At 40.1% G+C, this 25,023-nt stretch overlaps 1 protein-coding gene across 13 annotated transcripts in view; it reads right to left on the minus strand.

The window, feature by feature from the left end:
- Positions 1-9,537: 9,537 nt before the first annotated feature.
- The window catches only part of LOC126072284 (zinc finger protein 420-like), a 160,954-nt gene continuing 145,468 nt past the window's right edge, over positions 9,538-25,023 (minus strand). For 8 of the 13 annotated variants that reach the window (XM_049877178.1, XM_049877174.1, XM_049877172.1 and 5 more), the window contains 3 exons: positions 15,504-15,627; positions 13,542-13,692; positions 9,538-13,180 (listed from right to left, as the gene is read on the minus strand). In XM_049877178.1, coding sequence (XP_049733135.1) covers positions 11,443-13,180; positions 13,542-13,692; positions 15,504-15,627 — 2,013 coding nt within the window. In that variant the 3' untranslated portion in view covers positions 9,538-11,442. Of the gene's footprint in view, positions 13,181-13,524; positions 15,628-18,541; positions 24,686-25,023 lie in introns of those variants that run through there. The other 5 variants (XM_049877179.1, XM_049877180.1, XM_049877181.1 and 2 more) reach the window with 5 other exon arrangements.

Here is a 25,023-nt window from a genome sequence, read left to right on the forward strand (position 1 = left end):
AGACTGCTGGAATTATGGATGTCAAAGGCAATTCTGGTGAGGACTCAGAAGGACGTGAGGAGAGCTGTAATACTGGGGATGGTGCAGATGGCTAGAAGCATCAGCAGAGAAACAGCAGCAGCAGAACCAGGAGACCAGCATGAGACAGCACTGGAGCCAACCCATGGAGTAAGAGAGCTGGATGCCTTTATGCCAGAGGCTTCCTGGCAGAGTGGGTTGCCTCTGGGCACTTACTGGTGGAGCTAGGCTTGCCAACCCACAGGGCAAGAGACCTGAGTGCCTTTGGGCCAAGGTTTACTTGCAGAGTGGGGTGCCTCCTGGCACTTACCGGTATAGCTAAAGAGCTTTGGAACACTTGCCCAAGCATGGCAAACACAAGGCTGGCCCAAGGGTTCAAGAGGCCAAGGAACGAGGAAGCAGAAGCTGAAGAGACAAGGAGCATGGGAAGCAGAGCTGCCTCAGTCTCAAAGGGTAGGGCCATGACCTCTGGTGTCTCAAAAGGTGGAGCCGTGGCCTCTGGGGTTTCAACAGGTCGGACCTCAGCCTCCCAGGTTTGAAAGAGTCAGATCTTCCCCAGCTCAGTTCTGGAGCATGGGGGCTGTCTTTCATGAGTGCCAGCGGGATGGGTCCAGATGTGCTGCGCAAAGCTGAGGGGGTGGGGCGGCCATGCCCAAGGGGCAGAACAGGGCCTGCCAAGGCCTGGGGGTGGAGTAGCCACTCAGATGGACTAGGAGTGTGAGGGAGCAGATCTGCTGTTCCAGTGGGCCTGGAAGGCAGAGCTGAAGCTTAGTCCTGAGGGGTCTGTACTGAGAATCTGGAGAGTATTGCCAACACCTGCCAACACCCAGGGCCTAATTGCCTAAATGGTCAGAGAACAGAGGATTATTTTCAAGGCTTGTGAGCTAATGTGTTCTGCTGACTTGTTGGGTGCCTGTTATCTCTTCTTTCCCTCCAATTTGTCCCATTTGTAATGGAAATGTCTACCTGTGCCTGTGTCAACATTGTACTTTAGAAGCTGATGACTTGTATTCTATACTTCACAGGTGAAGAGGAATTTTCCCCCAGGAGATTTTGGACTCGGAGTTGATTTAAGACTTTTGGTATGATATGATGGGGTGAATGTGTTTTACATGTGTCGAGGACATGAATTTTGGGGGGCTGTTTTAATCATCTAGTGCTGCTATAACAGAAATACCACAAGGGAATGGTTTTAACAAAGAGAAATTTATTCTCTCACAGTCTAGTAGGCTGAAAGTGCAAATTCAGGTCAGCTTCAGATCAGGGGAAGGCTTTCTCTGTCAGCTCTGGAGAAAGGTCCTTGTCAATCTTCCTGTGGTCAAGGAGCTTCTCAGTGTAGAGACCCTGGGTCCAAACACGCACGGTGCTCCCAGTGCTTCTTTCTTGGTGGTGTGAGGTCCCCATGTCTATCTGCTTGCTTTGCTCTTTTATATCTCAAAAGAGATTGGCTTAAGACACTATTTAATCTTGTAGATCTCGGTAGAACTGCCAATAATCCATCTCCTCAAAATCACAGATATAGGATTTACAACACATAGAGAGATCACATCAGATGACAAAATGATGGACAGTCATATAATGACCTAACCAAGTTGACAGATATTTTTGTGGAACACAGTTCAATCCATGACAGTGGCCAAAGGATGAAATGTTAGGGATTGAATTGTGTGTCCCCCAAAATGTGTGTCAACTTGGCTAGGCTATGATTCCCAGTATTGTGTAGTTGTCTACCATTTTGTGATCTGATGTGATTTTCCTATGTGTTGTAAATCCTAACCTCTGTGATGTTAATGAGGCAGGATTGGAGGCAGTTATGTTAATGAGGCAGGACTCAATGTACAAGATTAGGTTGTATCTTGAGTCAATCTCTTTTGAGATATAAAATAGAGAATTAAGTAGAGAGGAGAGGGACCTCATACCACAAAGAGAGAAGCACCAGAAACAGGAAACAGCGTGTGCTTTGGACTCAGGGCTCCCTGTGCTGAGAAGCTCCTAGACCAGGGCAAGCTCGATGACAAGGACCTTCTCCCACAACTGACAGAGAAAACCTTCCCTGGGAGCTGATGCCCTGAGTTCACACTTCTAGCCTCCTAGACTATGAGAATAAATTTCTGTTTGTTAAAATCTCCACTTGTGGTATTTCTGTTATAGCACCGTAAGATAACCAAGACAAATGGCAACTGGATAACACCTTACTTCTATTGGGTAACAGAAGAACTTAAAAAAAATGAAATTTAAAAAATTCTTAGAACCAAATGAGAATGAAAACACAACATACCAAAATCTTTGGGACACATAACAAGAAGTTCTCAGAGGAGTATTTATAGCAATAAATGCAGACATCAAAAAAGAAGTGAAGTCCAAAATCAATAGCTTAAACATAAAATTCAAACAAATAGAAAAGGAGCAGCAAAAGAAGTCCACAGTCTCCAGAAGAAAGGAAATAGTAAAGATCAGAGCAGGAATAAATAAAATATAGAAAACAGAAAAACAATAGAATCAACAAGACTAGCAGCTGGTTCTTGAGAGGATCCATGAAGTTGACAAATCCCTGGCCAAAATGATAATGGAAAAAAAAAATGAGAAGATATAAATAACTGAAATAAATGATATGGGAGACATTACAACAGAACCAACTGAGATTTTAAAAAAATTAAAAAATCATGACAGAATATTATGAAAAATTGTACCCTAACAAATTAAAAAACCTAGAAGAAATGGACAGATTTCTAAAAACACACTGCCTACCTAAACTAAAACAAATGCACAAAACCTAGAGACCTACAACAAGAGAAGAAATTGAAGATGTCATCGAAAAAACTCCTAATGACAAAAAAATCTGGCCCAGATGGCTTCACTGGAGAGTTGTACCAATCATTTAGAGAAGAGTTGATGCCAGTTCTACTCAAACTACTACAGAACATAGAAAAGGAAGGAATACTCCCTAATTGACTCTATGAAGACAGCATAAACTTGATACAATTTGTGTTCAGATTGTTGAATGGGAAACTACTTTGCTGTATAAACATTTACCTAAAACACAAAAAATGTTTAAAAAAAAAGTCCCATGTACAGTAAGTGAAGGTGATTTTGATGAAGACTTTGTTGCAAGTAGGAGCTGGTTCAGCTGTTTCAAAGTTAGGGCAAATTTACGTAACATTCAAGTGCAAGGTAAGCAGCAAGTACCGATGTAAGTGCTGTGATTTTTCTGAAATGCTGAAAAAATTATTGAGGAGGGAGGCTATTTGACAGATCAAATATTTAATGTAGACAAGACTGGCTTATTTTGGAGGAAAATTGTCTGAAAAGACCTACATTTTGAAAGAAGAAAAAAAATGCAGCAGTACATAAGGAATCGAAGGCTAGACTAATGTTACTGCTTGAGGGTAACGCATCTGGGGATTTCAAGCTCAAGTCTTTGCTTGTGTGTTGTTGTTGTCGTCGTCAGGTGCCATCGAGTCGGCTCTGACTCATAGCAACCCCATGCATAACAGAACGAAACACTGCCCAGTCCTGAGCCATCCCCACAATTGTTGTTGTGCTTGAGCTCATTGTTGCAATCCACCTCGTCGAGGGTCTTCCTCTTTTCCGCTGACCCTGTACTCTACCAAGCATGATGGCCTTCTCCAGGGACTGATCCCTCCTGACAACATGTTAAAAGTATGTAAGACGCAGTCTCGCCTTCCTTGCTTCCAAGGAGCATTCTGGTTGTACTTCTTCTAAGACAGATTTGTTCGTTCTTTTGGCACTCCATGATATATTTAATATTTTTCGCCAACACAATTCAAAAGCATCAATTCTTCTTCAGCCTTCCTTATTCATTGTCCAGCTTTCACATGCATATGATGTGATTGAAAACACCATGGCTTGGGTCAGGCACACCTTAGTCTTCAAGGTGACATCTTTGCTCTTCAACACTTTAAAGAGGTCTTTTGCAGCAGATTTACCCAATGCAATGTGTCTTTTGATTTCTTGACTGCTGCTTCCATGGCTGTTGATTGTGGATCCAAGTAAAATGAAATCCTTGACAACTTCAGTCTTTTCTGTTTATCATGATGTTGCTCATTGATCCGGTTGTGAGGGTTTTTGTTTTCTTTATGTTGAGGTGCAATCCATACTGAAGGCTGTGGTCTTTGATCTTCATTAGTAAGTGCTTCAAGTCCTCTTCACTTTCAGCAAGAAAGGTTGTGTCATCTGTGTGACGTAGGTTGTTAATAAGTCTTCCTCCAATCCTGATGCCCCATTCTTCTTCATATAGTCCAGCTTCTCGTATTATTTGCTCAGCATACAGATTGAATAGGTATGGTGAAAGAATACAACCCTGACGCACATCACATGTCTGTCAGTTTGTTGTACTGTGGGGGCTTGCGTGTTGCTGTGATGCTGGAAGCTATGCCACCGGTATTCAGATACCAGCAGGGTCACCCACGGAGGACAGGTTTCAGCTGAGCTTCCAGACTAAGACAGACTAGGAAGAAGGACCCGACAGTCTACTTCTGAAAAGCATTCGCCAGTGAAAACCTTATTAATAGCAGTGGAACATTGTCTGTTATAGTGCTGGAAGATGAGTCCCCCAGGTTGGAATGCACTCAAAAGATGACTGGGGAAGAGCTGCCTCCTCAGAGTCGACCTTAATGACCTTAATGATGTTTTCGCTTGTGTATTGCTCCCTAAATCCGAGGTCAGCTTACTATTATTAAGGCATGTCTTCCTGTTATTCATTAGACAAATTCAAAGGCTTGAGTTAAAATTGCCATCTTTGAAGATTGATTCTTGAACCATTTTGTCCCTGCTGTTGAACGTTATTTCTTGACCAAGAAAATTCCTTTTCAAGATTCTCCTTGTGCTTGACAACACATTCGTACGTTCAAGTATTTTAGATGATCTTCACTCCAACCTAAAGGTCATATTTTTACCCCCAACACCTCATCCATATTTCAGCCAATGGACCAGGGAGTCATAGCCTCCTATTATGACGGTGCATGATCTCACAAGAAGTCAGGGCTATCTGAGATGATGTGATGAGCTTAATGGAGTTCTGGAGGAATTATTACATCTATGATGCCATCGGAAACCCTGGTGGCATAGTGGTTAAGTGCTACGGCTGCTAACCAAGAGGTCGGCAGTTTAAACCTGCCAGGCGCCCCTTGGAAACTCTATGGGGCAGTTCTTCTCTGTCCTGTAGGGTCGCTATGAGTCAGAATTGACTCGACGGCACTGGGTTTGGTTTTTTTTTTGTTTATGATGCCATCAGAAATATTGCTGGTTCTCGACATGAAGTGAAACAGTCAAATATGAAAGGAGTGTGGAACAAATTATGCCTCCAGTTTGCCATGCTTTTGAATATACTATGGACTGCCAGAAGAACGAACAAATCCGTCTTGGAAGAAGTATAGCCAAAGTGCTCCTTGAAAGCAAGAATGATGAGACTTAGTAACACGTATTTTGGCCATGTTATCAGAAGGGACTAGTCCCTGGAGAAGGGCATCATGCTGGAGAAGGGCACCATGCTTGGTAAAGTGAAGGGTTGTTGAAAAAGAGAAAGACCCTCAATGAGATGGACTGACACAGTGGCTGCAACAATGGGCTCAAATGTAGCAAAGATTGTGAGGATGGCACAGGAATGGACAGTGTTTCGTTCTATTGTACATAGGATCACTGAGTCAGAACCTACTCAACAGCACCTAACAACAACTGACGACATCGCCAAAGCCAGGCAAGGTGTGGTTGATATTGGTAATTAGCTGCAGTTAAACAACAGAGAAAATAATGTTGTAGAGTGACTTGACTCCCACGCCAAAGAACTAACCAATGAAGACCTTATGGAACTACAGCAGCAAATGATAGCATTTGAAGGCCAGGACCTAAAATCTCTAGAACTGAAAAAGTTTTTGATGAAAGAGTTAGCTGAAGCCTTTCATCTCATTGAAGCAGAAATGCCCAAGATAGAGGAGCAAGATCCATATACAGAGAGGTTCACCATAGTTTCCGTATAGTTTCTGAGGCCTCAGCTGCTAGAAGATCATTTGAAGAGAAAAAGGAAAGCTCTGTACAAACCTCCCTTGATGCCTGCTTCAAGACATTGACTCCAGTAGTACACCCCACCCCTCCAGCAGCAGAATCAAACCAAGACTCTCCAGTACCAGGTCCATCCTGTCCAATACCAGGCCGATCATCTTCAACAGTTGCCATTTCTCCATCATCATCTAACTATTGTTATGTTACCTCATGACTGCCCCTTCCAGTATTCAAGATATGGAGTATTAACCTTTAATCATGATCTTTTGTTCTTTTTTTTCTAACTCCACTGTCTTAAGAACTTTTTTTTTTTTAGTCTGAACACATACACCCATACACACACACAAATTCTCACACGCTTTCTCTTCAGTACAGTGTCATATGTACTCACATGTATTGTTTTGGTTGTTGTTGTTAGGTGCTATAGATTGTGTTCTGACTCATAGTGACCCTCTATACAACAAAACGCTGCTCTTTCCTTGCACCATCCTCACAATGATTGCTGTGTTTGAGTCCATTGTTTCAGCTCCTGTGTCAGTCCATCTTGCTGAGGATCTTCTCTTTTGATGACTCCTATTTTTAAAAAAACATGATGTCCTGCTCCACAGATTGGTCCTTCCTAAGTAACATGTTGAAAGTACTTGAGACAAAATCTCACCATCCTTCTAAGAAGCATTCTTGCTCTACTTCTTCCAAGACAGATTAGTTCATTCTTCTGGCAGTTGATGGCATATTGTTTTCTTCACTAGCACCATAATTCAGAGGCATCAATTCTTCAGACTTCGTTATTCATTGTGCAGCTTTCCTATCCATATGAGGCAATTGAAAATCCCATCGCTTGGGTTAGATGCACCTTAGTCCTCAAAGGAACATCTTTGCTTTTTAGCATTTTAAAGAGGTCTTTTGCAGATTTTCCCAATATGTTGTTTTATTTCTTGACTACTACTTCCATGGGCATTAATTGTGGATCTGAGCGAAATCCTTGACAACATCAACATTTCTTGCAACATATTCATGATCATTGGGATGTTTGGGCACATTGTTGTGACTATTAGGGCGATAAATCTCATTCAGGGTTAACCTTGCTTTTACCTAACCTCTACTGTACCAAACATGATGACCTTTTGTATCACCTGGTATTTCTGGTTACATGGTAAGCCATATTTTCCACCTTAACATAGGGAAAGAAAAGCAACCCTGTGTGGTGAAAAATTATTTTATGCAAAGAGTTGGAATGTCTCTGACTTTCATGGAGTAGTCAGGGCACATTGTGTAACACATTCTAAGGTGACTCAAGGTGTGAGGCACAAAAGACCCATCATGTAACATAACAATAAGCACCTCTACCTGAACTCCAGATAGGAGATGGGGCTGGAGAGTGAATTCAATCATATGACCAATGATTCAATCACTTGTGCCTTAGTTAAAAAACAATAAAAACTCTGGGCACTGAAGGTCAGGTGAGCTTCCTGGTTCTTGATAAGACTCCTATGCATAGGTGGAGGGAGCGTATAAAGTACCATGAGATATGGGAGCTTCCTATTTGAGACCCTCTCAAACCTCGCCATGTGCGTCTCTTTTTTATGCTGATTCTGATTTGTATCCTTTTGCTTAAAATCCAATTTTAAGTACAGCACTTCCTGAGTTGAGTCATTTTAGCAATTTATTGAACCAATGAGTAAAGGGCACCATCAAATTTCAGTTAGTTGGAAATACTGGTAGCCCTGGGAGCCCCCAAACTTGTGGTTAGTGTCTGAAGTGTTGGCCAGACATGTATGTCTAGAGGACTGTACCTTTTATGAGATCAGATCTTGCTCCAGGTACTTAGAGACAGAAGAATTGCATTTGCAATTGGTATCAAGGTACCATTTAGAGTGGAGATCAGAAGTAGACAAGCACAGGAACAGACACTTTAAGCCCACAACTGGGAGGAAGTATAGGTTGGCAACCAAGAAAGAAGCCTTGGTGCAGGGCACTGGGTTTCTTTTTATATGGTCTTTCTGGCCATGGTTTTGTAACACCCAAAAATACTTGGGTGGGATTATGCAAATAAGGTGCCTATGGCCTACCAAGGAGAGTGGTTAGTTTTTCCATCTCACTAAGCTTAAAAAGAGCCAAACCCACAAGTTATGGGGGGGGGTGGCATCGTTACCATCAAGAACCTGGAGTGAAGCATGTCTGCTGGACCCAGGGTCACCGTGCTGAGAAACCCCTAGACCCAGGAGACAGAGAGACAGCTGTAACACTGGAGGTGGCACAAGACAGCAGTGACATGGGACCAGCAGATGGCTGTAGTGGGCTCACTGACCCACAATGAAAGAGCTGAGCACCTTTGGACAAGAGGCTTCCTGGTGGAGTGGGGTGCCTCTAGGCACTTAATGGCAGTGCCAAAGAGTTGCAACCCTTGCCTGAATAGGCAGAGGCCAGGACCAAATGGGGCCCCACAGCAGTGACCTGCCTGCGGGCATGGCCAAGTTGTCTGATCAAAGAATTGTATCCTTAGTTGTTTCTGTTACTTCCAAGTTGATCCTGATCCCAAATTGTAACCTGTTACTTCCCCCCAATAAACCACATAATCATTAGTATGGTCTGCAAGATCTATGTGGCCATTACAACAAATTATCAAACCCAGAAAAGCAGCAGACAGTGCTGTGAGAGCGACAGCTGGTGTCAGGAACGGGTAAAAAATTTGGAGAGTGTAGGTATGTCTAACCTCCACCTCACAAGAATCAACTTTGGGCAGATGCTGATATTCTCTTCCTTGTGCACTTAGACAAAGTCTAATGTAACACCATTTTATATTCACATTGCTAGAAGGTTTGTCACTCACAGAAAAAGAACATAATACAAATCCACATTTTATGATTGTCTTGATCTATTTTTTGCTTCTGCTACAGTATCTCTTTTGCCTACTCTTTGATAATAGAGCTGGGCCTTATATTTCTCCTTGGTCAATATCCAGTGTATGGAGGACATTACAGGAAGAAGGGCTTCCCTTTCCGATCCCACTGAGATCGCTTCCCAGGCTTCCAGTGGGGGCCCTTTTGTACTGAATTTATTCCATGTAGGTTCTCCAGTGCCGAGCTACTGCATAGTGCACCACTTGGACATTATAAGTTTACTCCAACTTTCAGTTTGAGCAGTGGTGGCATATCCTGGAAACTCATACACTTGATTGTGGCTGAATCTAGATGAAACATCCCACACCCTCTCCCCAGCAGATGTGGGGCTGCCTATCAGGTAAGCGGCCCAACCAAACTTAATTCCCTAAAGCCAGTAGCACACGGAAGTTTGCTAAATTCCTTCCAAAACAGCCTCTATAAATCCCAGTAACAACTGGAATTATACATCATTGGTGGAATATAAAATGGCACAACCCCTTTGAAAAACTGATTGGTTGTTTTGTATAAAAGTAAATAAAACTACCATATGACACACTCATAGGGATATATGCACACAAAAAAATAATAAAATTTATGTTCACATAAAAATGTGTGCATAAACATTTTTAGCTGTTTTATTCACAAAAAGAGGAAACAACACAAATATCCTTCTACTGGTATATACACAAAGTGAGATGTGTATACAATGGAATACTATACAGCAATAAAAAGGAACAAACTACCAATACATTCATCAACATACATAAATCTCCAATCCATGATGGTAAATGAAAGGAGCCAGAATCTAAAAGCTACATACTGAATGACTAGTATAGGGACAGTTGCCAGGAATTCACATTGAGGAGAAGGTGGACTAAAAAGAGGCAGCACTATGGATTACTTGGAGGTAAGAGCTATTCTGTGCTTTCCTTGTTGTACTGATTATATGAATTGATATATGTCAAAACTCATACTACGGTACATTCCAAAAGTAGATTATCATTTTTAAATTTAAAAAATATACCAAAAACCCACTGCTGTCGAATCGATTCTGACTCATAGCGACCCTATGGGAGGCCAGGTGGTGCAGTGGTTAAGAGCTTTGCTACTAACCAAAAGGTTGGCATTTCAAATCCACCAGCCGTTCCTTGGAAACCCTGTGGGACAGTTGTACTCTGTCCTATAGGGTTGCTATCAGTCAGAATTGACTCAACAGGAATGGGATAAAAAATATACATGTTATGTAAAATATTTAGTACAACACTACACATACAGGAACAATCAGAATCTTTCAGAAAATGCTACTTTGCATACAAAGAAGGCTAAAAGAAAATACTCAAAACAACAACTGTGGCAAGAATTTGAATAATTTATGGGTTTTCCTCATGATTTACTGTTAAATTTTCTATGAGACCATACTGCATTAGAATGTGGAAAAGTACAAAAAGTTTTAAAAATACCTGTTAAATAGAAAACATGTTTCAAAATATCCATATGTTGATGAGATTTTGCAATAAAGAAAATGTGAATATAACAGCAAAATGACATTTGGATACTTATTTAAAGCCATGTGCTACAATTGAAAGGGTACTTTGGCTTCAATCACAGTTTCTCTATGGGTGTGACGTCTCATAGGGGTTACTAAGAAAGGACAATAAAGGTTTCCTTCATCTTTTACATTCATAGGATCAATCCACAGTGTAATAAATTACATGTTTTGTAAGAATTCCATAGACTCACAGATGTTTCCATGTTCCTTACATATACATGACAGGCCTCAAATCTGACTTGTCACGTATTTAGTAGAAGTAATTAGTGAAGGAAACCCTGGTGGCATAGTGGTTAAGTGCTATGGCTGCTAACCAAGAGGCTGGCAGTTCGAATCCCCCAGGTGCTCCTTGGAAACTCTTATCAGGCAGTTCTACTCTGTCCTATACGATTGCTATGAGTCGGAATCAACTCGATGGCAGTGGGTTTCGTTTTGGTTTTTGAATTAGCGAAGGCTTTCTCCTATGTGTGAATTCTCACAATCTTAGGTAGTATGAGAGGAAAAGCAAAAACTTTCTTTACATTACTTGGTTTCTATCCAATGTATTTTACGTTTTCAAAAAGATGAGGGACGACTGAAGCTTTCCAACATTACTTACACATGTATTGTCTTTCTGGTGAGCCTTCTCTCTTTCCTTTCATACATAAGGCCTTCCTCCACTGGGAGATCTTACATGTTTAGAGAGGCATGAGAAAGAACTAAAGACTTCCTCACAGTCTTTACATTCATAAGCTCTCTCTCCACCATGACTTTTGTGTTCCTCATGGTAAAGGATAGCAAAGGCTTTCGCACATTCCCTTGGAAACCCTGGTGGCATAGTAGTTAAGTGCTATGGCTGCTAACCAAAGGTCAGCAGTTCAAATCCACCAGGCGCTCCTTGGAAACTCTATGGGACAGTTCTCTGTCCTATAGGGTCACTATGAGTTGCAATGGACTCAACGGGAACAGGTTTTTTTTTTGGTTTTGTACATTCCCTTAATCAAAAGGCCTTACTCTGCTGTGAATTCTTATATGTGCAGTGAGGTGTGATGACTGACTAAAGGTTTTCCCACATTCCTTACATACATAAGGTCTCTCTCCAGTGTGAGCTCTTTTATGTACAATAAGATGTGAGGAGTGACTAAAGGCTTTTCCACATTCCTTACATTCATAAGGCCTCTCACCACTGTGAGTTCTTGTATGGTAAGAGAGGTTTGAGAACCGATTAAAGGCTTTCCCACATTGCTTACACTCATAAAGCCTCTCTTTACTGTGAGTTCTCATATGTGTAGTTAGGGACGAGGAACGACTAAAGGCTTTCTCACATTCCTTACATACATAAGGTCTATCTCCAGTGTGAGCTCTTTTATGTATAGTGAGATATGAGGAGTGACTAAAAGCTTTTCCACATTCCTTACACTTATAAGGCCTCTCTCCACTGTGAGTTCTTATATGGCCAGAGAGGGTTGAGGACTGACTAAAGGCTTTCCCACATTCCTTACATTCATAAGGCCTCTCTCCATTGTGAGTTCTCATATGCCTAGTGAGCTGTGAGAAAGAACTAAAGGCTTTCTCACATTGCATACATTTATAAGGTCTCTCTCCACTGTGAATTCTTACATGTGCGGTGAGGCGTGAGAAACAAGTAAAGGCTTTCCCACATTCCTTACATTCATAAGGCCTCTCTCCACTGTGAGTTCTTACATGATAACAGAGGGTCGAGGACCGACGAAAGGATTTTCCACATTCATTACATACATAAGGCCTCTCTGCACTGTGAGTTCTCATATGTCTGGTGAGGTGTGGGAGACAACCAAACGCTTTCCCACATTCATTACATTCATAAGGCCTCTCTCCACTGTGTGTTCTTTCATGTTGAGTGAGGTGTGAGGACCGACTAAAGGTTTTCCCACATTCCTTACATTCATAAGGCCTTTCGCCACTGTGCGTTCTTCTATGCTGAATGAGGGATGAGGCCTGCTTAAATGCTTTCCCACATTCCTTACATTCATAAGGCCTCTCTCCACTGTGAATCTTTATATGGTTACAGAGGAATGAGGAACGACTAAAGGCTTTCCCACATTCCTTACATTCATAGGGCCTCTCTCCACTGTGAGTTCTCATGTGTCTAGTGAGGTTTGAAGAATGTCTAAAGGTTTTCCCACATTCCTTACATTCATAAGGCCTCTCTCTACTGTGTGTTCTTATATGGACAGTGAGGCTTGAAGAAAAACTAAAGGTTTTGCCACATTCCTTACATACATAAGGCCTCTCTCCACTGTGAGATCTTATATGGGTAGTGAGGTCTGAGGATTGACTAAAAGCTTTACCGCATTCCTTGCATTCATAAGGCCTCTCTCTCCTGTGAGTTCTTATATGTTTAGTTAGGGACGAGGAACAACTACAGGGTTTCCCACGATCCTTACATGTACAAAGTTTCTCACCAGTAAGTGTCCTAAAATGAGGTTTTATGAAAGACGACCAACTGCAGGCTTCTTCACATTCCTTACAATAACAAGGTTTGTATCCAGTGTGAGATCTGATGTGATGCTTAAATGTATGATCCTTGAAGGCTTTTCCACACTCACAACATTCGGAAGCATTTACTCCAGCAGCTCTTTTGAGCCTTGTGAGATTTGCAATCTGGCTCAAAGTTTTTCCACACTGATTACCTTCTTTATATGTCTTTACTTTATCTTCTTTACTTGTTTGGAGGCTCTCTACCATATATTTTCTGTTGAAAACAGGGAATATGTTGTTAGAATTAAACCTTTTTACCATTTCAAAATTAGCATACACTGTGCATTTTCTGCCCAGCATTGTCTCATGTTGCATAGGTTCATCCATCTCATGGAGTGCTTCCAATACTTTCATAGTCTTTCTAAATAACGGAGCTTTATGATAATCGTATACAGGTGAAACATGCCTCAAATACTCAATATCTGATTCACATTTATGGAAATATTGTGTTGTCAAAATAAGGTGAACACATAATTTTAGAGCTAGTTTTCTACATACATACATCTACACACACAAAAATGTCATGACACATAAAGACTCTCCTGAGGCATTGCTTACTGTCAGGTGTTTGATACCTCAAACGCCTTTCCTGGTTTTTATGCTGATTTTCATAGTCATGGAATTCACAGATTTCTCCTACCATGGACGAGCAGGAATCATTCTTCATGAATTGCACTATTATATGTTCAAGGGATAACTTTTGTCCATTATTATCCTGTTGAGAAACTGACACAATAATTTTAAGTGGTTTTGTAGTTCATAACATGAAACAAGGCAGTAAGGAAATTTTATGAAGAACAAGGTACCTGTGAGGAATGAAAGACTGAGGCAGTTGGCTCTTCCAGGATTTTGATAAAAGTCCGGAGAGTAAGAACTTTACTAAGAAATAATTTCATGATGATTGAAAGTGATGGTGAGTAAAAACCAAACCAAACCAAACCCCATTGCCATCAAGTTGATTTCAACTCATGACGATATTATAGGACAGAGTAGAACAGCACCATAGGGTTTCCAAGCCTGTAATTTTTACAGAAGCAGACTGCCACATCTTTCTCCTGTGGAGCAGCTAATGGGTTCCAATTACCAATCCCTCAGTTAGCAGCCAAGAGCTTTAACCACTGTTCCACCAGGGCCCATCAGTGACTAGAGTGTTATGAGGACAGCAAAACTGAAAGGTACTGCAAACAATGCAAGTGTGTAAAGGTAACATTAAAAGAGGAAATGGGGAAGGTCTTTTCCCAGAAACAGAGACAGCATGAGAGGATTGATGAAAAATCAAAAAAGTGAGCTCAGATATGTGTTGAAGTTCAGCCACCTCAAAGGAAAAGAGACTTTTTTTAGTTGATTTCTTCAAATGTAATGCTGCCCAGTAGGGATGGTCCTTCAAAGTATTCTTGCTTTCCTTTGCTACCAGATACACTGTATCCAAATAAGTCCTATCTCCCCTCTTTTCAGATCTTCCCCTTGCTTCAAAGACAGAAAAAATAGTGTGGCTGATATGCTGCTCATCAGGAAAATCAGATCACTAGGGCACATAAAGGAGGAAATTCCTGTGACACTGTGCCAATGTTTTCATATCCAGGGTCTCTAGAGATAGATAGTTGTGATTTTATTCACAGAAAAATAATCACGTCAAATTGGTAACATACATGGTAAAACTCAAAGGAGGTCCTACGCAGAAAAATAATCATGTCAAATTGATAACTTACACAATAAAACTCTCTAACGAGTTACTGAAGCAAAAATCTTTCATTGCCTCAAAACTGACTCCTGCAGCCAATGTTCACACTTAAAGTACTTAAAGAGTATCATTGACTCCTCTGCCGAGACATCCCCCCACTCCATCACGGTTACCGACCACCCCTCACAGCCCGCCAAACCACAGCCTCTACCGGTAGCTTGGCCTGACCACACTGTGGCCCTAACCACAGTTTGAATTTGGTGTCAGAATCCTACGCATCTGTGAACCAAGATTTTGGTGCATAAGCAGGACCTGAAGAGCTGTGTTCTCAATCTGTCCTTGGATCTAAACATCACCGACGTGATTCAACATCCAGACCTCCAAATGCAGACATGGGAGGGCTAAGGGCAGAGATTTCCAGGGACGAAATCCAACCCCCAGATGCCACTGGAAATAAAAAGCTCCCCAACCTGCTCAGGCAGTGAGCATGTGGCCTTATGGTCTCTAGACCCTGTGTTGATCCTTGTCTGTGCAGACAATAAATTTCCACTTTGTTTCCCTTGCAACTGGTGGTATGGCATCTGTCTTATTTCGATCAGCTAATAACAGAGGACAAGAACCCTCATTCCATTACATCTAGACTTTTAACCACAAGAGAAAAAAAGAGATAGTTTAATACATACAATTTTTACTTTTATAGGGAAGCCACTGGAGTCTAAGCTCCACCGAGGGCAGTTAAAACGTCTGTCATGTTTTCCAATATATTCCTATTCCTCAGGCCAAATTCTACAAGGTCAAAGAGAACAATATATTTATAAGTCAAAGAAGTAAATAAGAAAAATGAAGCCATTCTTACCTGAGTCCAGGTTCCTGAAGGTTTCCACCATCACATCTTTATACAGTTTCCTCTGAGAAAAATCCAACAAAGCCCACTCTTCCTGAGTAAAGTCCATGGCCACATCTTCAAATACCACTGAGTCCTAAAACATCACATATATTCTGAATAAGCAAGGTACCACACTCTTCCATGTGTGCAAAAGGATGGGTGAGGCTGACAGTTCTCAGGAACTGAGAATACATAGAGAGACCACACAATGCTTGGTGTTCTCGCCAGAATCTGAGTATCAGGTTCATCCCTTTGCTATCTACATTTATCTCCTGACTGGTAGTATCTTATTTCATAGATTTAACAATATTTCTAACACACTGAGCTTATCTCTCCAGTTTGACTATAATAAATTCCAGTCTTATTCGTATCTATACTTATGGTCCAGAACAGCTAGAACACATTGCATAAGGGAAAGAAATCCTCAGGCAATGAAAGATCTATTTCCCCATTCAGGTCAAAATTTCCTTGTGGAAAAAAAAAAAAAATTCACCTTCTGTAAGACTCACCAGAACACTCAACAAAAGATGAAGCAGTGGGTGAAAGCAGGATGAGAATATTAATAACTGGGAATCACTAAAGGCCTGGAAGCTTTTCACTTTGCTTGTATTAACAACGCAAGCTTGACAGATTCAGATAGGGGAGTGATTTTGGAATTACTACACTAGAAGCGTAAAACATCTATGGATTCATATGATATGACTGCGATGGAAAATGTGCACCACATGCAACAACAGATGAGTAACGTGAGCAGAGAGATGGAAACGCTTAAGAAAAATCAAAAGAAAATCCTAGAGATCAAAAACAATGTAACAAAAATGAAGAATGTCTTTAATGACATCGGCAATAGATTAGACATGGCTGAGGAAACAGCTTAAAAATAGGTCAAGAGGAACATCCAAAACTGAAATGCAAAGAGAAATAAGAATGAAAAAAGAAAGGGGGAGGGGGGAGAATATCCAAGAAGTGTGAAACAAAAGGTATAAACGTGTGTAATGAGAATATCAGAAAGAGAAGAGAAAAACTAAAAGAAATATTTGTAGTGATAAATGGCTGATAAGTTTACAAAATTAATGATAGACACCAAACCATAGAAACATAAGTTCAGACAACAAGCAGCAGGAAAAGTGCAAAAATCTACATGAAAGCATATCATATCTGAACTATGGAATATCAAAGAATGTATATACTGAAAGATTCCAGAGGAGAAAACATGCCTTATCTACACAGCAGCAAAATTATCAAGTGCAGTAGACTTGTGTTAGAATCAAGAAGATAGTAGAGTAAAATAATGAAAAGTACTAGGGGAAAAAAAACACCAAAATAGAATTGTGTGTACAGCAAAATTTTCCATTACAAGTAAAGGAAAACTATAGACATTCTTGGACAAACCTATTTTGAAGGAATTTCTTGCCAATATGTATGACTGGCAAAAAAATGTTAAAAGACGTTCTTCAAAGAGAAGGAAACTGAATAGGTCAGAAACTCAAATGCATAAAAAGAAGGGAAGAACACTGAAGAATGAGAAAACAAAATTTTATCTTTCTTAATTATCCTGAAGTACAATGCTGTCAGTGAAAGGATAATATCCATACACCTACAATGAATACCAGATAATGCAACTATTATTCAAATTTACACACCAACCACCAAGGCCAAAAATAAAGAAATTGAAGATTTCTACCAACTTAGGCAGTGTGATACTGATCAAACATGCAATCAAGACGCACTGATAATTATAAACCCAACCCAGTTCCGTCGAGTCAATTCTGACTCACAGCGACCCTATAGGACAGAGCAGAACTGCCCCATAGAGTTTAACCACTACGCCACCAGGATTTCCGATTTGATAATTATATATGATGGGAATGTGAAAGTTGAAAACAAGAAGGATTGGTCGTTGGAAAATACGGCCTTAGTGACAAACGATGACACAGATCTCATCACAGAATTCTGCAAGACCGTTGACTTCTTCAATGTAAATACCTTTTTTCAACAAGATTAACAGTGACTGTACACATGGACCTCGCCAGATGGAATACAAAAAAATCAAATCAACTACATCAGTGGAAAGAGACAAAGGAAAAGTTCAATATCATTAGTCAAAATAAGGCCAGGGGCCAACTGTAGAACAGACCATCAATTGCTCCTTTGCAAGTTCAAGTTGAAGTTGAAGAAAATTAGAACGATTCCACAACAGGCAAAGTACAACCTTGAGTATATTCCACCTAAATTTAGAGACCATCTCAAGAATAGATTTGATGGGTTTAACACTAATGACTGAAGACCAGACAATATGTGGAATGACTTCAAGGACATCATACATGAAGAAAGCGAAAGGCCATCAAAAAGATAGGAAAGAAAGAGGAGACCAAAATGGATGTCAGAAGAAACTCTGAAAGTTGTTCTTAAATGCAGAGTAGCTAAAGTGAAAGGAAGAAATGATGAAGTACATAGCTGAACAGAAGATTTCAAGGGGCAGCGCAAGAAGACAAAGTATTCTACCAACATGTGCAAACACCTGGAGATAGACACCCAAAAGCGAAGAACATATTGGGCATTTCTCAAGCTGAAAGTGCTGAAGAAGATATTCAGGCCCTGAGTTGCAACAGTGAAGGATTCTATAAGGAAAATATTAAACAATGCAGGAAGCATCAAAACAACATGGAAGGAATACAGAGTCAATGTTCCAATAAGAATTGGTCGATCTACAACCATTTTAGGATATAGCATATGATCAAGAACTGATGGTACTGAAAGGAAGAGGTCCAAGCTGCACTGAATGCAGTAGTGAAAAACAAACCTCCAGGAATTGACAGAATACCAATTGGTATGTTTCAACAAACAGATAAAGCACTGGAGGTGCTCGTTCATCTATATCAAAAATTTGGAAGAGTGCTACCCGGCCAAATGACTGGAAGAGATCCGTATTTGTACCCATTCCAAAGAAAGGTGATCAAACACTGTGAAAATTATCGAACAATATCATTAAAATCACACACACGTACTTTTGCTGAAGATATTCAAAAGTGGTTACAGCAGTACATGGACAGGGAACTGTCAGAAATTCAAGCCGGATTCAGAAGAGGATGTGGAACAAGGGATATCACTGCTGATGTTAGACGGATCATGTCTGAAAGCAGAGAATACCAGAAAGATGTTTACCTGTGTTTTACTGACTATGCAAAGGCATTCCACTGTGTGGCTCATAACAAATTATGGATAACACTGCAAGGAATGGGAATGCCAGAATACTTAATTGTGCTCATGAAGAACCTGTACATAGACTGAGAGGCAGTCATTTGAACACAAGGGGACACTGTGTGGTTTAAAGTGAAGAAAAGTGTGCTTTAGGAGTTGTATCCTTTCACCATACTTAATCTGTATGATGACCAAATAATCCAAGAAGTTGGACTATATGAAGAAGAGTGTGGAATCACGAATGGAGTAAGACTCATTAAAAACCTTCGATGTGCAGATGACACAACCTTCCTTGCTGAAAAGTGAAGAGGATTTGAAGCAATTACTCTTGAAAATCAAAGACCACAGCCTTCAGTATGGATTACCCCTCAACATTAAGAACAGAAATGCTCAAAACTGGACCAATAAGGAACACCATGATAAATGGAGAAAAGAATGAAGTTGTCAAGGATTTCATTTCACTTGAATCCACAATCAATGACCATGGAAGCATCAGTCAAGAAATCAAATGACATGTTGTACTGGGCAAATCTGCTGCAAAAGACTTCTTTAAAGAGTTCAAAAGCAAAGATGTCACTTTAAGGACTAATATATGCGCCTGACCCAAGCCATGGTGTGTTCAATTGCCTCATATTCATGTGAAAGCTGGACAATAAATAAAGACCGAAGAAAAATTGATGACTTTGAATTATGTGTTGGCAAAGAATACTGAATATAACAAACAAATCTGTCTCGGAAGAAGTATAGCCAGATTTCTCCTTAGAAGCAAGGATGGCAAAACTTTGTCGCACATATTTGGGACATGTTATCAGGAGGGATCAGTCCCTGTAGAAGGACATCATGCTTGGTAAAGTAAAAGGTCAGCAAAAAAGAGAAAGACCTTCAATGAGATGGAGTGACACAAGTGGCTGCAACAATAAGCTCAAGCGCAGCAATGATTGTGAAGATGGCACAGTACTGGGTAGTGTTTCATTCTGTTGTACACAGGGTTGCTATGAGTCAGAATCAACTTGATGGCACCTAACGACAATAACAAGGCTCTGTGTTTCTGTATAGTTCTTCTTGTATTCCGCCTTACAGTTTCCAGAAAAAAACACGGTTTTCCAAGTTCTTTAGGTCAGCCCCTTTCTCCCTAACCAGTATCAGTGAGATAATGTCAGAGATCTCTAATACAGTTAGATTTGAATGTCACAGTCTGATTTCCATCCTAAGATTCACAAATATTCTAAATGATTTTTTAAATTTATATATAATTAATCCTCTGTAACATGTAATACAGTTTTGACAAAGGATTAGCCACGTAAACATCAAGACTGCACTATACAAAACACCTTAAAATGTCCTTGTGTAGCACCATTGTAGTCAACCCCTCCTCTCTCCCAGATCTGTTTTCTATCCCTGTAGTTTTCCTTTTTCCAGAATGTTGTATAAATGGAACTATAAACTATGTACAATCTTGGTCTGGCATCCTTACAAAAAGGCATTTAAGATTCATGTCAGTGCTTTTGTGAACAGCGTATTCTCTTTCTTGCTGAGTAGTATTCCACTGTACTGAGGTACAGCGTTAATTCACCTCTCGAAAAACAAGTTGGTGGTTTCGGTTTTGATGGTTATGAATAAAGCTGCTATAAACTTTGCATCCAGAATTCTGTGTGAACATAAATTTTCAGTTCACTTGAGTAAACATCTTGGAGTGGAACGGCTGAGTCATGTAGCAAGAATACGTTTAACTTAATAAAAAATGGCCAGTTTCCAAAGTGCCGGACTATTTTGCATTCCAACCATGGAATAAAGTTCCTGTTGCTCTTCATCATCACCACCATTTGGAGGCATTGGTATCTGTCTGTTTAGTAATTATTAACAGTTGTGCAGTGATATAGGGTTGCTATAAGTTCGAACTGACTTGACGGCAACAGATTTGTATCTGGTGTTAGTGATATTTTATTGTGATTTGAATTTGCATTTCTCTAAAGAGTAAAAATGTTGCGAATCATTCTATGTACTCATTTGCTATTCATATATTTTCTTTGATGAAGCATCTGTTAAGATCTTTTATGCAGTTTTTCAATTGAGCTGCTAGTTTTATTTCAGTATGAAGAGTTTTATATATATTCTGGACACAAGTTCTTTATCAGATATGTGATTTGTAGATTTTTTCTCCCCATCTCTCGGTTTTCCATTTCCTGGCCATTCTCCTAGCTCTGGGAGCCTATATGACTTTCTCCTGGCTAACGAAGAGAAGTATATAGTCTCCTAAGTGTAATAGGGAACCTGGGGTGGAGAAGGGGAGTGTGTTGACACATCATGGGGTTGGCAACCAATGTCACAAAACAATTTGCATATTAACTGTTTAATGAGGAGCGAATTTGCTATGTAAACGTTCACCTAAATGACAATAAAAAATGTTATATGTGTGTATATATACATATCTAACATCTACGAATTCAACATTTTTTAGTTGTACTATTTTGTGTTATCAATTACATTGATCATGTTGTGTAATCACCACCCATAATCATTGCCAAATTACCCATCACCATAAACAGTCACTCACTGCTTCCTATACAATGAGTCCTTTCCCCATGTCCTAGTAACCACTAATAAACTTTGGTCTCTCTATACATTTACCTTTTCTTGTTATTTTGTATAAATGAGATAATACAATATTTGTCCTTTTGTGACTGACTTATTTAATTTAGCATAATGTTTTCAAGGTTTATCCATATTGTAGCATGCGTTGGGGGAATGATCTGCCTTTATGCTTCCCATCCAGGCACCCCAAGTAAAGGCCGTGGGCCCAGAGCATTCTCTGATAAAGAGACTGAGAACTGGGTCATCTTTTCTCTCCCAGTTCCTTCTCCTTATCAGAGAATCCTTCCCCCTGTTCTGGGTACACAGTAACTTTCTCTGTCTCTTGCACATGCATGGGCACCACATGGCATCTGGCCAACCCCACTTCTGTATCTTTTCTCAGCAGGGAAGGAACAGGGTCTGTCAGACAAGACTGGGAGCGTGCCAGATTGTAAGAGCCAGACTTGAGGGGTGGACTGAAGAGGAAACAGACTTTGCAAGGCTGAACATTAGTGCCCTCATATAGTCTGCTAGTTCACTACCATCTCCTGAGTATTCTTTATGTAAATCCCTGGCATGTAGCCACAACTATCCACTGCCACTATAAAACCTCTGCCCTCCCCCTGTGGGGTACAGAGATCTGCTTTGGTCCTGAGGATGCCAGGGACTTCCTTGTACATTAAGTCTACCTACTAAAATTCCTTCACCACCATACTGGAGTTGCCCATCTCTGTCTTCAGTCTCTGCACCCTCCAGTTTTGGAGGCAAATTGCAAGTTACTTGTCCATGCCTGGACAGCATTATTTCAAGACTATTTCTCTTTATGCCTGAGTAATATTCCATTTTATGTAGGTACCATGTTTTGTCGTTCCATTCTTCTGTTCATGTATGTTTAGGTTGTTTTCAAATTTTAGTTTCTGTGCATAGTGCTGCCGTGAACATTGTCGTACATGTGTCTATTTCCTTCACTACTTTGATGTCTCTTGGTTATACACCTATGAGTGGAATTGTGGCTCACATGGAAGTATGGTTTAGCTTTTGAGAAACTGCCAAGCTGTTTTCATTAGTGGCTGTACCAGTTTGCTTTCCCAGTATCATATCAATAAGAGTTCCAATTTTTTCATATCACTGCTAATATTTATTTACTTATTTTAAATTCGGTTGTTCATTTTTCTGTTACATTATAGATTTTTTAAAATATATTTTGGATACTAGGCCTTTATCAGATATATGGTTCCTGGAAAATTTTTTGCAATCTATACATTGTTTTTCACTTTTTTGATAAAGTCTTTTGATGAACCAAAGTATTTAACTTTTACTAGGTCCCATTTATCTACCCTGGCTTCTGCTGCTTGGTATTTTGTTGTCTTTTCTGGCAATCCACTGTCAAAACCTAGGCTTCACAGTTCCATCCCTATATTTTCTTCTAAGAATTTTATAGATTTAGTTTCCACATTTAGGTCCTTGATCCATATTGAATTGTTTTTCGTGTAAGGCATGGATCCTGATTCATTTCTCTGCATATTGAAAGTAGAGCTTTTCTTCATGATAAATTTGTATTTATATTCATCCACTCACTCATTATTTTATTTACATTAGATGCATGGGCTCTCTAATAACCTGAAAAAGATTCTCTTTCTATTGGAGTATAATTTATCAAACTTCAATAAACAACACTCAAAGACAGAGAAATGACACTCAATGTTCACTAGAAAATGCTGGAATGGCCAAGCGGAGGAGGACAGGACAACAGTGGGGAAAGAGTCTCTTTGACACAAAAGGTGGAAATGATTTTACCTTCTGGAGACAGGACATAAATATTGCTTTGAAGACATTGGGAAGGTAGAGCATAGCAGATGAATAAGCCCCACCCCCATTAGCCGACCTGCCTCTTCTCTCAGGGACTCAAGCCACATGCAGCCTGCCAATTCCGGCAGTTGGGATAAGCAGTGGGCTGGTGTGGGCGAAAAGAGCTGGACAATTGGAGGAGTGGCCATGGCTCCTGAGTACCCACTGCAAATGGGTCAACCAGAAATGAGCTCAAGACCTGGGAGCTTTGACCCCTGATCACCACCCTTGCATCATTGCCCTCTCACATGTCAACATCCTAGAACAATCTCCAGGCAGGAAGGAGATGAGATCAGGGAGGGACACACTGGGAGCCCATAAAAACTGACCAACGTCTATCTATTACCACGCTATGAGTCGGAATCCACTTGATGGCAATGGGTTATACAGGGAAACTTTCTGAATTCCTTGTTTATGATATAGTTGACAACAGAATATTTAAAGCATTATTGAAAAACTGAAAGAAATGTAATTTTCAGATATTAATTTTACAAAGTCTTGTGAAAACCCTTTCAGTTTTGTTTAACTTCTCTTAGGCTCAGAAAGGCTTTAATACCTAAACTTTTGATACGTGGATCTTCGAAATTTATTTTTATATTCACAGAAAAAGCTTTGTAAAAGCAAAATATTGGAAATAATCCAAGTGCCCCTTCATGGCAATATGGTTAAAAACAACAAAACTAAGATCAACTGTATCCGGCATTATAGAGTTATGTACGAATTTAGATTTAAGCACTCAGTACTTTTAGAAGGTCTCTGGGTGGCACAAATGGTTTGCACGGGACTACTAACCAGAAGAATGGCTGTGTGAACTCACCCAGTGGTTCTGTGGAGGAAAGCCCTGACATACTGCTTCCGCAAACTCTATGGAACTCAGTTCTACTCTGTAATATATGGGGTTGCCGTGATTTGGAATCAACTCAACTGCTACAGGTCTGGAGGGTTTTTGTTTGTTTGTTATGCATTGTCATTGTTATCAAAAAGAGTCCCTGGGTAGTGCAAATGGTTAAGGGGCCAAAGGGTGGCAGTATAAACCCACTGAGAGGCACCTTGGTCGTGAGGTGTGGTGATCTACTTCCCAAAGGTCACAGCCTTGAAAACCCTATGGAGTGCAGTTCTACTCTGAACACTTGAGGTTGCCAAGAGTAGGAATGGACTAGATGGCAACAGCGAAAAAACATTATGAAAAGATCTCCAGAAACATTTGTTAACTAAAGAGCCAGTGTAAATTCCATGCCACTTTGTGTAGGACAAGGCAAATATAACTTCCTATTTATATGTCCTTGCTTTTACATAAGCACTGGCAAGATGCTTCAGAAAGTAATAACGCTGGCTATCCAAAGGTGGTGGAAGAGGAAAGGGCTGGATGAGAACGAGGGTAGGAAGAAGTATTCATAAAGTGTACCCTCTAAGCTCACACTGAATTTTGAACTTTGAAGGTATTATTTAGTGTAAAAACAGTTTAAGTAAACTAAATTATACTTTTAAATATGATATAAATCAAATAAGATATTTAATGCTTTCACCAGGAATTCTCATTTGTAATTACTAAACCATTTTAAAAATTTAGTCATTTGTACCTATTATTAAACTGTCATATATATTTGTGCAAATCATAAGAATGTAAATTAGAGCTATTTCTCTAGTGACCAGGGATATGAAAAATCTATACAATCAGTTTACCTCAGCCAGGAGAAATATGTTCCTAAAATGGCTAAGCTATTTAACACATTAGAAATTCTGGCATGATTTCTTACATATAAGTCTTTAAGAGTCTACTCAAGATTTAAATAAGCTTTAGAGTCACTTTTACATCAGCAAAAATAGACATTTTTTGACAAGTCTTATAACCACTCAATGGAAAAATTCT

The sequence above is a fragment of the Elephas maximus genome, chromosome 3 (genome assembly GCF_024166365.1).
Source record: "Elephas maximus indicus isolate mEleMax1 chromosome 3, mEleMax1 primary haplotype, whole genome shotgun sequence".
NCBI lineage: Eukaryota > Metazoa > Chordata > Mammalia > Proboscidea > Elephantidae > Elephas > Elephas maximus.